We start from the raw sequence: 15,103 nt of genomic DNA on the forward strand, positions 1-15,103 counted from the left end.
CAAAAATTATTTTTCCGATTTTAATGTTTAAAATACATCAGTAAGGCATTTTTAATTGACAACCAAAATTTGGGTGTCATTGGTTGAGTTCTAAACAAGTTACGGAGCTTACAATTCTTTGCTATGTAAACAAAGTATTGTTTACACTTTTAATGTTCAAGTGAAAATTTCAGTTTTAGACCTAAAATTAATGTGTTGAACATTAGGAACTGTTTATTTTGCTTAAAATGAATAAGAAGATGGACAAATCAGCTTGAAAAAAGATTTTTTACAGGTAAATTGAACCTATGTAAACAAAAACAGAGCACAAGCCTTGTTTACATGACAAAAGAATCGTGAGCCCTGTATCTTTCTTATAACTGTATGACTCACTCTCAAATTTGATTTTAGAAATGCACTCCTAAAGCATTGTGAATAATTTAAATCAAAAAAATAGAATTCGACCAAATTTGTGACCATGCCCCTTTAAGATTTGAAATATTAGTTTTCAAGTCTAATAAGATCCATGTAAAGCCCCTACAGGCTACCATCAGACTTTCTTTTGGTCCCTTTACATTCAAAGTTAAACCAGGTTCAGACCCTGAACCTTGTGCAAGGGTATAGCACAAGCTCACCCGAACTTCCTCTTGGTGAGCTAAAACTGTCATTTTTCAAAGAACCAGTTCTAATCAACATATTCCAAGTATTGAACCTATTTTATGGTAATAAAGTGATATTTTAAATATACATTATATACCTACTTCTTCTTTGAATGTTAGAATTACATTTTCAAGCAAGACAGAGGTAAGAATTCATTGTTATGTGGTAGATCGGGATTTTGTTTCTATTTATTATTATTAGTATTCCGATCCTGATTTTATTTAATTCTATTACTTTGGTAACGCCCACTTAATACGATAGCCAATAACTTTAATGAGAGTTGTCTTTGTTCTCTTTTCCGTATTTAAACCCATGTAAGTCCTTATTTGACGAGGGAGACAGCTGGTTTCACTAGCTACTTTTCTCCTGAGTCCCCGTCTTGTCTATTTGAGGTCCCTGTTAAAGTTTAGGGTTGGGGGATTTTAAGTACTTGCTATTGACTTGTGTTCTTATTTTGTTATAATAAATTTATAAAGGGTTGTTAATCTTGGTTTTCATTTACTTTGAGTTTTGGTTTATTATATCTGGTTTATCTACATGTATATTGAGAGTAAAGTCGTTTTCATACCTTATTTATAATTAAGTAAAGTTTAATTCTTAATGTAGAGGTCAAATTCAGTCTCAAAACAAAAATAAACACAACACGAAGTACTGATAAAAACCTATACGGCACTGACCTGCTACAGTTACTTAAACAAAGCTCTTGACTTGTTTTTTAACACAATAACTAGACTCTAACTTTCGAATCAAACAAAACAAGGAATCTAAAACCTGTATCTCACATGTACCTAAAAGTAGAGATATTTGACTTTCAAATTTTGATGAAGCATTAAAAACACCAATACTATGTATTCAGGGCGTGAAAAATTAAATTTGAATTTTTGAGCTCAAAACGAGTTTTGTTTTATTAGCTCAAGATAGCTACATACCTTTATACAAATATTAAGGCATTTAATAGGGTGATTATGGTGTATTATGAGCCAGATTGGGAGAGAAAATATGCTCTGGATAAGTAATCTTGGACAAAATGATTAGAGGTGCCTGACATTTTAAGTTGTAAACCGGTAACCCTCTATCTAATAATACCAAAGGTACAAATCGCTGCCATCTTGGATTTATATAAAACTGTCAAATCAGGTTGAAGTTTCCTTTGAAACTCATCGGTAAAAATACTTTACGATCCTCTCATTCTCCCCATCGGTCTTTTAACATCTACGCTTACAACCAATTCAACCAAAATGGCGCATAACACATGCATATCATTCATAAAAATCAAGGTATGTATGCAACAAAATTTGAAAGTCATTATTTTTATAATGAAGTTATATATTTATATAACGTCAGGTGCCTGTGAGAATGATCAAGAAAAGGTTCCCACACCGCAGGTTCCTAAAATGTACTCATCTTTTGTCATTAAATGACAATTGAATTAATTAACAAACAGCTACACACTCTTTTTATTTTAATAAACTGACTCAAATCATTATAACATGTTGGCTCTACAGTGCTTAGTCTGTATCTACAATATATCCAATGACTTGTCGGTGCTCTTGTCTGGCAGCCCTTTCCTGTCCTCTCTGTTTGGCCCGTAACACTCTACATAAAAACCTCCCCTTCTTGCAGTCTCCAAATCTCGCATCACTTTTTCATCAGCATCAAAGTTAGTGGAATAATTACGAAATTTGTCAATAACAGCCCAATCTTTTTTAGCTCTTTTTTCTTTTTGTCTCTGTTTGTGCTCTCGAATTAAGACCAAGTTGTCGTCACGATAACGCCGTTTCTTGTGTTGATTCATACGGCTCCTCTGTCGTCGAAGTTTATCCACTGCCTCTTTTGTTGGTAAATCGTGTAAAGAGGGAGCTTCTTTTTCAGTGTATTCTATCAGTGGATTTGGAAGTAATAGATCAATCTGTGTGTTATGATAAGTAGGACATGATATGGGATTTGAAATGGACATATCTAGTATGACACAAGTGAGAGAATTTGTTGGGCAGATAATGTCCTCCCTTTTTGATAAAGGTTTGCCATTCTTTTGGACATCTGAAACTTTTCCAGGACTCACAAAAAATCTTGAGGAATTGATAGATCCAAGTGTAGCTGTAAAATATGTCAATTTTACCATACTTTAATGACTGTGACAATGAAAATCATCTTTTTTTTGGTTAGATTTCCTACTTATTGAGATGAGTTGCTTCAAATTAATAAAAAGATGTGAACATAAAATAACTGACTGCCTGAAGAGTCTGAAGATAATACAAGCATGAATGTCACTAGTATTGCTCTATTCTACACATTAATTGTTACTTAATGGAAAGACTTCCCTGTCTATATTTCAAAATACTCATAGCTATATTTCAAAATACTCATAGCTAGTACTCAAATTAGTTTCAGTATTTGAAAATCTCATCAATATTTCTAAAGACGCACCCAACACCATACATCCAACATCTGCATATTACCTTGTGGAAGAGAGGACATCTGACACAAACTCAATCTCTGTAGAGACCTACTCAGGAAATTCAGTGACAAAGCAGCCATATTAAGTTGTATTGTGGAATATATATTATCTGTCAAAAAAAAGAGTAAATTTGCAAAGCTGCTATAAATTGTTTACCGAACAGTAACTTATCAAATAATTCACATGGTAAAGTTAATGCAATTAGGTCAATTACCAATCAAACACCACCCACTACCCCTTACCCCCGATGGCCAAAATTAAATAACATGTATTTTTTAACCTTGTACAGTCACATAAATGTATGTAATGCATAATGTATGTATTTTATTCAAATACTTTGAATACATGTGAAGATGATCATGGTGATATTTGGTGAATGTTTGAAGATAAAATAACATCAACAATTTGTCTCTGATTAAAGAAGTTTATGCACTAAACCGTTACAAGATGATAAACAAAATCAGAAAACTCACCTGAGTCTTTAAAGAACAATCACAATAAACCAAACTTTAATTATTAAATTTGCAAGTTCCTCTCCATGGGCGCCGCCATGTTTATTTTCAAGGTGATACTCTCTTTGATCTGATGATGTAGATAATTTCGTCTTTTGCTTTAACATTCGATATTGATTACAGCGTAATGACGTATTTTGATACAAAAGGTCAAACTATCTTCAAGATTTTCCATTTCTAGTACAGCGTTTTGTGTGAACTATTTTCTTTTAGGCTATTGCATTCCGTTCGTTAGTGCTCGGACCTTTACCTAGTTACGAAGTTTCCCTGGACTCATCTGTTCTTATCGTTGACATACGTCTCCGAATTTGTTGTGTCTCGTGACTGTCATCATCTTCATCAAGTTCAAGTAACGCATCAAGTCACCATGAGCCCTCCCAACTACACATTGAAGGTAAACATTTAAAAATGACGAATTATTGAAAATGGTAATAATAATATATGCCGACTTGTTGTCAGAATATTTATTTTTGTTTTATCAGTTTATGAGATAAACACTGATAGCTAGTTGCGCAACTTCAAGTTGAATTGATGCTTCTAATTCTGATAGGTGATTTTCTTGTAGAGAGTATATGCATAACCATAATAACTGTTACATTAAGGTGTTTTATTTTTCAGGTGATTGTGTGCGTCCATTTCATCCTCTTGATGTGGTGTGTATGCATTTTATAGCTCTGCATGACTGTATATATATACTAAAATATATTTATACAGACATAGCAGCAAATATATATTTCCTTAAGGAAATCGATCGAGTCATCAAAAAATGTCAATGTTCAATGAAACCTGAATACAAGGAACTTTGATAAAGCAAGAGAACTGCATTGTACTAAAGAAGTTTTCAATGTATAAAGTAAGATGTCACTGCAGATTCAGACACCTGAAGTGGGAGCACTGTTCATTTATTGATTACAATTAATATGTAAACGGTGTGACCGTTGGACCGAGCGCAGATTTAACACAGTATAGTTTGATATTTGTACAACAATTTATTTGAAATGCACACAGTGGATCCGCCTACTTTTAGAATCATTAGCAAAAGTTAAACTAAACGTCGCGTGCTCAGTCTATATTATGACGTCATGTCTCGTACGGAAAACGTACAAGTTTTGTCTTCGGAAACAGCCGAAGAGAGTTACGTGATTCCGACAAAATTTTATTTCTTCTTTCATTTAATTCATCACGACTACAGGTAATAAAAATTGAATACTTTATTTAGTGTCTATATAAAAGATCAGTTCCTTGATGTTTATGTTTTTATATTCCATCTGATAATTTGATAAGATATACGTAGAACTAGTCGTATTTCTTGATTGAAGCACTATTTAAACTTATCTGTTTTTTACTTTATTTTTTAAAATTTAAATTACCTTCTATTGAAACATTGGAAAGTTTTTAATCGAGTTTATGAGCAATAAACATCGATAAGTGCCAGTCAATCAATGATCAAACTAACTTTTTAAAAACAAAATGGCGGCCAATATGGCGGCGCCCAGGGCTGGAAGAATTTTTTTTAGCCCTTAGTACCCCTGATTCAACTCTCATTTTTCACTGATTTTCTTATATATACGTGTTACCATTAATCCTCGCTTCGCGAGGCGGGCTTCGCCAGCCTCTCGCTGCGCTCGGTATAATAGCTGATTTTGATAATTCATTGATTGTATTTGTAAAATTGAAGTACACATTGAAATACACAACTTAATGCATGATCAGTACACATCACATGATCATGCAGATCTAGAAAAAATTTTCCAGGGGAGGGTTTTCCATGTTTCATAGTTTCAGTATCAGGTAATTTTACGTATTTGAATTTTCCATAGGATATAGAGGGGAGGGGGATCTGTACGCCCCCTCCCTTCCCCTCCCCTCGAAGTCTGTGCATGCATCACAAGTATAAGCAGTGTATCTACATCCTTTTGAATGTGAAATAAACTGCCAGTTCCTGAGGCTTGTTCCTCATATGCTCCCCAACATTTGTGTTATAGAGATGAGGAATTATGGCAAGCACTTGCAAGGCTGTTTGTTGAACATACCTGATATAGAAATTAGTGATAAAGAGATGTTTGCAGTCTACAACCATTTCTTGCAAACATTTCAGGGCGACACAGTTTGCAATGGTTGCCTTTCTACCCCCCGTCTACTGGCTGAGCAATATCTTTGTCCTGCTGCTAGGAGTGTGGGGTATAGCCTGTCCTGAGTCGTATGATGCCATACTGATGGTAGGTGGGCCATTGACAGGCACAAAATCTTTGTTTAACAGGAAGATGTTTTCCTAGATTTATAGTACAAACTGTATTAAGTCATAATCTCTGTTTCATTGAAAAGAGCATCTTCGCAAGCCAAGGGTTTATGATCCACTCTGCTCCTCTACAACCCTTGGAAGATTTAGCCAACAAAATCAAAAATAGTGCAGTGGAATCTGATTGGCTCCGAAGCAAGGCAATCACAGAAAATCTATTAATTGGTGGTTTATTTTGTGTTTTCATACAAAATTTAAATACAATCATTGTTACTATTTTTTACGTAATTAATGAATAGCATGCGATATATTATTACAAATATATGGGTTTTTTAAAATTATTCTTATTTTTCCCTTTTTTTCATGACAATTTTTTCTAATACCTCTTAGATGAAAAATACTTATTTTAGCTGCTCCAATTTAATCAACTTAATCGCTAGATGGCACTATTGGCTAAAATTGCCAAGGGTTGTAGAGGAGCAGGTTGGATCCTTAACCCTTTGCTAGGGAACATGTGAAAACAATTGTTAAATACAGAATTCATTTTAATGTAAGACATGATGCATATTGTATAATTAAGCAAACTGTGGTTCAAAAACATTAGAATGGACTTTGATGGCTAAGAATGTACAGTATTAGGAAAATAATATATGTATAATTTACTGTGACTATTTATATATATATATATACCGGTATATTTCTGTTCTCTGTTTTGAATTATCATAAAAATCAAAGTGCCATCTATACCTAACTTTATGTTCCCTTTTTTTCAGTACTTAATCCTGCATGTGTTCACTATCCTAGAAGACATCATACTTCTTGGGATCCACCAACCAAGAACCAGAGATAGTGTAGAAATTAATGGGGTGCGACAAGGTATGAATTTAGGAAACATCTCAAAACATTTTAAGAATGTATACCCGTAGCAGAATGCAATAAAATTACAATGCTGGTTTCTGTAGTTTGGTCAAAATCATTTGTCACCTGGTAACAGAGAGACTATTTATATAAAAATATGGCCAGGTAGAGAAAATGTCCTCTAGATTAAAGAAGGGAGATTTTATTTTTATTTTGGAGGTCTGTTTGTCTGTACATTCAAGACAGACTTCACAAGTGTTTGTGCAAAAGCTCTAAGCTTAGATTATGGAAAGAAAACAAAAGTTGAAGTTGGTTCCATTAGACTTTGTCATCATTGGGCACAGAAAGTTTTGCGAAATAGTTTCATACAAATATTTTTTTATTCTTCGAGAAGCAGTTACATGTACCTATCTCAGAATTTACTTTCATAGAAATTGCCTTTGAAGAAAATTTAAACTAACTGTATATATGATTTGCATTATTAACTGTACATGCTTTGGTATTTTCTTTTAGGTATTAAGGATGAGTACAGATTCAGCTTAGGGTATCCTTTATAATATTTCAAAAACAAAATTCTTATAATGTAAGTAGTTTTAATTACCATAAGCTAAAAATTTTACAATTTTCTACAAAGTTCCAGTCGCAATTGTTTTTATTTCATGCTTTTTAGAAAAAAAAACTGCTGTATTAAGACATATGACTCTAAAGAAAACTTTTTTTTTTTTTTTTTTTTTATTTGCAATTTTTTGTAATTACATTTTTCACATTCATACATACACAAACATACATACCATAGATTATAAGTAATTATACTATAAAGTTGATACAATCAGGAAAAAAAAACTATATGACTTCTGCTCTAGATCTTGTATATATTAAACATCACAGAAAAGATTTTTCCATTCAGACCATATTGTATTATGTTTGTAAAAAGAAGAATTTCTAATTGCTAGACAACTTTCAATTTCATATCTATAAAGTAAATGACACATTAGTCCAGCAATGTTTGGGGTTTTTTTATTACAAAGACATTGAAAAATATACTGTTTGGTAAATAAAATTAGAAAATTAATGACTAAATTTGACTTTGAGAGAGGAGCCTCTCCGAATAATACATTGATTGCATTAAAACCAACTCTCTTTGAGACAGTATTGTAAATATGCATACTCAAACTATTCCAGATAGCAAGTACAATAGGACAAGATGTGAAAATATGTTCAATGGTTTCAACTTCACTCTTGCAGAAAGTACAAGTGTCATTATCAATTAATTTTAACTTTTTCAAGTAAGCTTTAACTGGGAGAAGTCTATGTAATGTTCTATATTGTAACCATTGTATAGAAGAGTCTTTAGTGACCTTGAAACATATTTTAAACACATCCTGTAAAATTAATTCAGGATATCCTCTTTGTACAATAGTGGAATTCCATCTTCTAATTGATGTTGGTAAAATACCTACTGTATTAGTATTAATTAATTTGTAAATATGCTTGGTACATTTCTTGTATAAAAGAATTTCAACACAATGATAAGGAACAAAAGGACCAATGCTATGGCTGTAGGTTTCCTTACAGAACTTTGAACCTTTTACAAACTTTGCTACAGCACTAATCATACTGTTGTATTGCATAAAACATATTTCAAAATTGAATTTCTTTTCAAAATCAGATTTTGATAGAAATGATCCATTTTCATATAAAAAGTCTTTCACAATTTTAACACCTCTTCTGTACCATTCTTTATAAAACACAGGCTTTTTATCCACCTTAATTTTAGAATTAAACCAAACTGGAGCATATGTTATGTTATCATTTAAAATTCGACTTTGGTTAAAATGTGTATTCAATACAATAAGCCATGACTTCAGAACATCTCTCCAAAAAGTGTTGGTACAGTTGTTCAAAAGATTTTCAATAAAAGCATCACCAAAATCCAAAAATCCAGACACAATATCTCCAAACACTGCTTTAAAAATACTCAACCAAGATTGTCCCCCCTGCACTAGTCTTTGTATCCAGGAACACTTTAAAGAAATTATAAAATTATTCAAGTTCACCATATTCAAGCCTCCTGCAAAGAGGTTTTGTGTCACGACTGAGCGTTTAATTTTATCACACTTGGATTTCCAAATAAATCTAAAAAAATCATTGTTCAAAAAATTAATAGTTTCTATTCTTGGATTTGGTAATGAAATAAGTAAATGGTTTATTTTTGGAATAATAAGACTTTTAAGTACAGTAAGTCTTCCTATGGGAGTAAGAATTCGCCTTTCCCATTGTTGGATGAGTGCAGAGATTTTTGGAATTTGAATATTATAATTTAATTCTGGAATTTGTTCCAAGTCAACAGAAAAATGAATACCTAATAATACAAATTCAGTGGCTCCCCAATCTAATTTCCATCTAGAGTGATGAAAGACTTCGGATGAAAATTTTTTTGAGCCAAACCATACAATTTTTGTTTTTGAGCTATTAACTTTCAACCCCGATATTTTTGAAAATAATTCTAAAGTTTCGAGAGCATTAAATAAAGATGAAGCAGAACCGTCAAGAATAAGGGATGTATCATCTGCATACTGGGATATTTTATGTTCTCTATCATACACAAAAATGCCTCTAATATCTTTATTTTGTTTAATTAGTATAGCCAATATTTCAGCACAAAGAATGAAAAGATATGGGGCTACAGGGTCACCCTGACGACATCCTCGCTGTATTTCAAACTGTTGCGACAGAAAGCCGCTTTGGAGAATAGCCGCTTTAAAATTTGTATTGAGAATTTTTACCCATTTGATGATATGATTTCCGAATCCAAAAAAAAGTAACACCTTATAAATAAATGACCATGAAATTGAATCGAAAGCTTTTTCAAAGTCAATAAGCATGAGTAATCCAGGGATATTCTTGACTTCTGTATAAGACATAAGATCATAAATAAATCGTGTATTTTCACCAATGTATCTACCCTGTATGAAACCAGTCTGAGTATTAGAAATAAGTAAATCAAGAGTAGATTTTATCCTAAGACTGACACATCCAGATATTAACTTGTAAAAAACATTCAATAGTGTAATTGGTCGCCAATTTTTTAGGAATTGTCTAGGTTTGTCACCTTTAGGTAGGCATGATATAACTCCTAACCTCTGAGACACTGGCAATTCTTCACGTAAAAATATTTGGTTAATTGCTTTTGTTATATAGTTTTTAAGATCAGCCCAAAAGAACTTATAAAATTCAGCTGTGAAACCATCACTTCCAGGCGACTTGTTATTTTTCATGCTTTTTAAAACACTTAATATTTCACCTTCACTGAAGTTTTTATCTAAAATTTTAGATGTTGATTTATCTAATTTTGAAATATTATGAGGCTGGATAGTTGATTCTAAATCTATATCAGAAAGCTCATAATCTGCATTTTTAAAAAGATTCTCATAATAAGCTTTCACCTCATCCATGATTTCTAACTGATTATATAAAGTCTTCTCTTCTGATACTACAACTTTTTTAATAATTTTATTAAGAAAATTTCTTGACTCTAAATGACAGAAATATTTAGTAGGTTTTTCTCCTTCATCTACCCATTTTGCACGAGAGCGTATAAAGTGTCCTCGTAATTTTTCTTTTCTGAAATTTTCAAGAGCTGCTTGTTTTTCCTCTAACAATGAAAGATCAACTACATTACTATTTTCTAGCTCATTAATATCTGATATCAGTTGCTTTTCTATCTTGTCATTGTTCTTCTTCCTATAAGATGAATAAGAAATTGTCAAGCCCCTTATTTCCATGAGAAGAATTTCCAAAAATGCAGACTCATCTATGGAGTTTTTATATTGATCTTTAACTGACTGAATGACTTCTTTAACTTTTTCAACATAAGTTCTATCCCGAAGTAAATTATTATTAAATTTCCATAGCCCTCTACCTCTTAAAAAAGTATTAAATTTAAATTCAAATACAACAGCAGAGTGGTCTGACCTATACCCAGATTTGATCGAGACACTCTCAACAATATTTGAAAGATTTTCTGAAATCAATATATAGTCAAGTCTCCCTTGTTTTAATGGATTTCTCTTTCTCCATGTGTAAGCTTTTTTATCAGGGTTAAGAATACGATAGTAGTCAATCAGACATAAGTCGCTCATAATTTCTAGCAATTTTTCTTTAGCTTTTGGATTATTAACATGTGAATAATTATGAGTGTCAAGAGTTTGATTGAGGGCTATATTAAAATCACCACAAAGAATATAATAGTCATTGTCAAACTCTAAAAAACATTCACGTACTTCTTCAAAAAAATCTGGACAGTCAGTGTTGGGACCATAAATATTAATAATTGTAACTCTATTGTCATCAATACTTAAATCCAAAGCCAATAAATTACCATTACTGTCTTTCTTTTCTTTATGTAACTTTAATTCAAAATTATTGTTAAAAAAAACAGCAACCCCTCGTGAATTTGAACAGAGAGAATTAAAAATGCACCTATAACCCCATTGAGTTTCAACAATAGTCTCAAGATCGGACGTAAAATGGGTGTCCTGAAAGCATATAATTGAATACTCTTTAGATTTGTAAAAATTCAACACATCTTGTCTTTTGGATGGAGTACCGAGTCCTTGACAGTTTACTGTTGCAATTTTGATTGTATCAACCATGATCTGATATGGAGACTAAACAGACATTCATACTAGACATTCATACAAAAAGGCCTAAAGAAAAAAAATACAACGGTATAAAATACAAGAACGGTTTAAACAGCACTAGTTTTAATAACAAGAAAACGTTCCTGGTAGGTACATATACTCACGTCCCGTTGAAAAAGAGTTGACTGAAAACAGCACAGGGTTGCACGACACCGGAAGTCAATGTAGAGGAACATAAAATACAATTGTGATCGGACAACAAGAAAAGTTCCGGAAAAAAGTTTTTACGCATCGTATTCATCAGCGTCCCTTCAGGTTGCTCTGCACTTTCGCATCAATGTCATCGAATATGTCAAATTTTATGCGTCTTTCGTTACTCAGCTTCCCATAAACAGATCCATTGAAATACCAAGCGGATGTAATTTCTGGATGCTTTAATAAAGCCGTGATGAGTTCTGTGTTTGGTCTGGTCACGTCATCAACTAACTTCATTCCGTGTCCAAGCTTTTTTACATCTGACCTCTTTTTCATAACCCTTGCCTTGATGTTTGTGTTCAGGACTTTAACAATAATGGGTCTGGGTTGATCTTTTCTACCTGGTATTCTGTGTGCGGCAATTATTTCTTGATCGTCTAATTCAACATTTGCCTTTTCTTTGAGGAATTTTTTTACCAATTTCCAAGTATTTTCTTCATCATTTTCGGTAACTCCCACAATTTTGAAATTATATTTTCTTGAGAATTGCTCGTTTTGATTGCTGAGTTTCATAGCTTCTCTTGATACAATTTCTGTTTTATGTAAGACTTGCTTTGATTCGCGCAGTTCTTTGTTAGTACTGGCTAGCTTTTCTCTGAGAGTTTCGACATCTTTTTCAAGGTTTTCAATGTTGTTTTCCATTTTTACAATTTTTGTGTTGTAACATTTTTCTAGTTCTTCACAATTTTTGTTTATTTCGTCTTTAATTTTAGTTTCTATTTTTTTGTTGTTTTGTTCGACGATCCGTTTAACAATCGAAGAGACCAAAGATTCCAGCTTATCGTCTTTAATTGTTTTTTGAAGTTCCATTTTGACCTCTTTGATGTCCTGTTGTATGAGAATTAGAGTTTTGTTTACCTCGGACATAGTGCCGTTATCACAGGTCTGCTCCGGGGTATTTTCAGGACCGATTTCGTCTGTTTTTTTAGTAGATTTTTTTGGTGGCATTTTTTTAACAAAACTATCCAGTGTATTCATATACAAAAACACTGCTTAGGATAAGTTCAAGATAAATGTAAACACAGTAAGCCACGTATATATGTTATGAATCGATTGTCCAGAGCACTACTCACCGGTAGTCAGAGAATAAACAGTTTTTGTTCATAAAACACAAAATGTAAGGAAATATAAGATGAAACTCTCAAAATATACCTTGAAAGTCACAGATGTGAGAATTGTAAATCCGAAAAGGATCACTAATGTGCCGGTATCGAGATATCCTGACTATTTTTCCTGAGCTCTTCACGCACCTGTTACCAGCACTAGCGCCATCTTTTCTGTTCCTAAAGAAAACTTATAGCATACACGATGGGTTTAATTTTCTGAAGAAATGGTATTAATTGCAAACTTGGTGAAATTAAAATCAGAGTGTTAATTTCTCAATTTACTGTATTTAAAGTTTGGGATGGCATAAAAATGATGACTGTCTTGGTTTCCCTCTAGTTTAATATGCAGTGACACACATCAAGTTCCAGGTTTTAAACTCATTCTGCTCTCTCCTGAGTCTTTCTTTAACTGATGACAGTATGGCCATCACAAACTTAATCCTGAAGCCCTTCACCGCTTTCCTGCTGTGGAGAATCTACCAGGACCGAGGAGGCCGATTCTCTGATTTCCACTTCCCCCAGTTTGGTAAGAGTTACAATTTTTTGCCTCACTGTATTGTCAGCTGTCAATACCAGGGTATTCTTGTTTGTTACTAAATGAGATTCGCAAGAGAATGCTGTTCATAGTACATTAGTTTTTCCTTTTATGACCACATAATATTAGTAATGAAAGTAACTTTTGAAAGTATATGTTTGAATTTGTAATGCCTCTATTGTTATGTTAAAAACCAGGAAGATAAATGTTGTGTTCATGTAGCGTCTGTAAACGTGTATGTTCCATGGATTAAGCTCTTTACTGTGTTAATATTTTGTAGGAGGAAGCCCATCTCACCAGGGTAACTACGAGAATATCGACCAGCCTGTCCCATCCAACAATGTGGAGACCGCTTCATCTGCCATAGACAAACCACACCCGTAGACAACCCACACCCCAAGACAAACCACACCCGTAGACAAACCACACCCGTAGACAAACCATATCTGTTATCCTTCACTGATGAATATACAGAACACTGAATCTGTCCCTGTATGCTGTTCCATTGACATCACCATTGTAATGTTCTAGTCACCAGTTACTGCTCTTTGTAGTCACTAACCAGTAACTGTCTTTTCCGTTTATTTAGTATTCCTAACTAACATTCCATGTTCCCCGATAAATGAGAAGCTTATGTCTGTGTACCTTGTGATTATGGTGTGATTTTCACCCATTTTTAAAATTTTTTTAAAATGTATTGCTTTTTTAAGTACTTATTATCATTCCAAAAGAAAACATTTCATAATGACAATGCATACATAAACTAAAATAACAACTTACAATGTTTGTTTTTTTTATTGTACAGAATTGTCATTGTTTTATATTCCAAACAAGATTTTGAACTGTTCTTCTTTTTAAACAAGACACTTGTCACATGTACCAATGTCTTACAATGTTAAAGTTCACAGGTGAACTCTAATATTATTGTTATTTTTTACATGACTATATTCTATAGACTATATTAATATCTTCTATATACTAAAAAGTTATTTTCTAAAAGTTTTTTTGAGGTAATAAATTCAGGATAACCACCAGATAAATGCATAATCTTTTAAATTATTTTTAGGGTAATTCGGTTTTTTGTAAACATTGTCTTTTCTGAGTTGTGAGATATTCGAGTTAGAATGTGTGCTTTTAAATTTTCTAGATGTCATTGAAAAGTTGTTAGTGCAATAATGTGTTGAACCTATGAGAATATCAAGTGCACATACCAGTAAACTAAGATGTCTGTGTTCCCAGTTCATGCTCTCCATTATACCGTATATACCGGTAGATGTGTTAGATAGCTGTAGTTTATATAATTCTGAGTGTCTGTGATGCATGTACTGATGCTTGTGTTACTTCTCCAACTGTCGATTACACTCTTCGAGGTTTGTGTGCAAAGTGTGAGAAAATGATTGCTTCGGAGTTTATCTTGAATGTGCAATATGAGTTGTTAATATTTAGCCTTTGATATATGAATTATGTTTTTATTCATTTAACCTGAATTTTTACAAAATTAAATCTTCTACATTCCACATGTTCTTCTTTTTATGAATAAAACTAATGTAGATATAACAAGGCCACAATAAAGGTGTGAAGTTTACAATAGATCAAAACAGGGATATGCTGGTATCATTGAAAATCTTTACTGAAGAACAGAAAGTGTGCAATTTCTCTTAGACTTATTTACATGGAGGCTTCATTGTATTGATCTTCATAAAATTCAGATGCATCCCGATTTTATCAGTTGATTACCTGTGTGTTTGCTGCAGTATACACTTCTATTAACAATCTAAAGAACAGAAAGTGTACAATTTATAAATTGATATGGAAGACTCATTCCATGGTAGAATTTATAGCGTGGGTCCCTGGAAAT

The 15,103-nt window shown here is 32.8% G+C and overlaps 2 protein-coding genes across 2 annotated transcripts; one reads left to right on the top strand and one right to left on the bottom strand.

Annotated features, from left to right (window-relative positions):
* Positions 1-1,511: 1,511 nt before the first annotated feature.
* On the bottom strand, positions 1,512-3,703 carry LOC128188690 (uncharacterized). Its single transcript, XM_052859901.1, has 3 exons — positions 3,571-3,703; positions 3,099-3,206; positions 1,512-2,736 (listed from the first exon to the last, which is right to left on the bottom strand). Exons 2-3 carry the CDS (start codon positions 3,175-3,177, stop codon positions 2,159-2,161), a joined length of 657 nt encoding a protein of 218 aa, XP_052715861.1. The 5' UTR covers positions 3,178-3,206; positions 3,571-3,703; the 3' UTR covers positions 1,512-2,158.
* Positions 3,704-3,826: 123 nt separating this feature from the next.
* On the top strand, positions 3,827-14,762 carry LOC128188691 (type-1 angiotensin II receptor-associated protein-like). The gene is made up of 7 exons (XM_052859903.1): positions 3,827-4,003; positions 4,228-4,262; positions 5,708-5,828; positions 6,622-6,724; positions 7,220-7,250; positions 13,130-13,236; positions 13,526-14,762. The coding sequence occupies exons 1-7, from the start codon at positions 3,977-3,979 to the stop codon at positions 13,627-13,629; spliced, it is 528 nt and encodes a 175-aa protein (XP_052715863.1). The 5' UTR covers positions 3,827-3,976; the 3' UTR covers positions 13,630-14,762.
* The last annotated feature ends 341 nt before the right edge of the window (positions 14,763-15,103 follow it).

Source organism: Crassostrea angulata, chromosome 6, assembly GCF_025612915.1.
Source record: "Crassostrea angulata isolate pt1a10 chromosome 6, ASM2561291v2, whole genome shotgun sequence".
Lineage (NCBI taxonomy): Eukaryota > Metazoa > Mollusca > Bivalvia > Ostreida > Ostreidae > Magallana > Magallana angulata.

Coding starts and splice junctions, on each gene's coding strand:
- LOC128188690 (XM_052859901.1), bottom strand. CDS start 3,177: ATGGCTGCTTTGTCACTGAATTTCCTGAGTAGGTCTCTACAGAGATTG. Junction 2,737..3,098: donor GATGTCCTCTCTTCCACAAG/GTAATATGCAGA, acceptor CATATTTTACAG/CTACACTTGGATCTATCAAT.
- LOC128188691 (XM_052859903.1), top strand. CDS start 3,977: ATGAGCCCTCCCAACTACACATTGAAG. Junction 4,263..5,707: donor CATTTCATCCTCTTGATGTG/GTGTGTATGCAT, acceptor CAAACATTTCAG/GGCGACACAGTTTGCAATGG. Junction 6,725..7,219: donor AATTAATGGGGTGCGACAAG/GTATGAATTTAG, acceptor ATTTTCTTTTAG/GTATTAAGGATGAGTACAGA.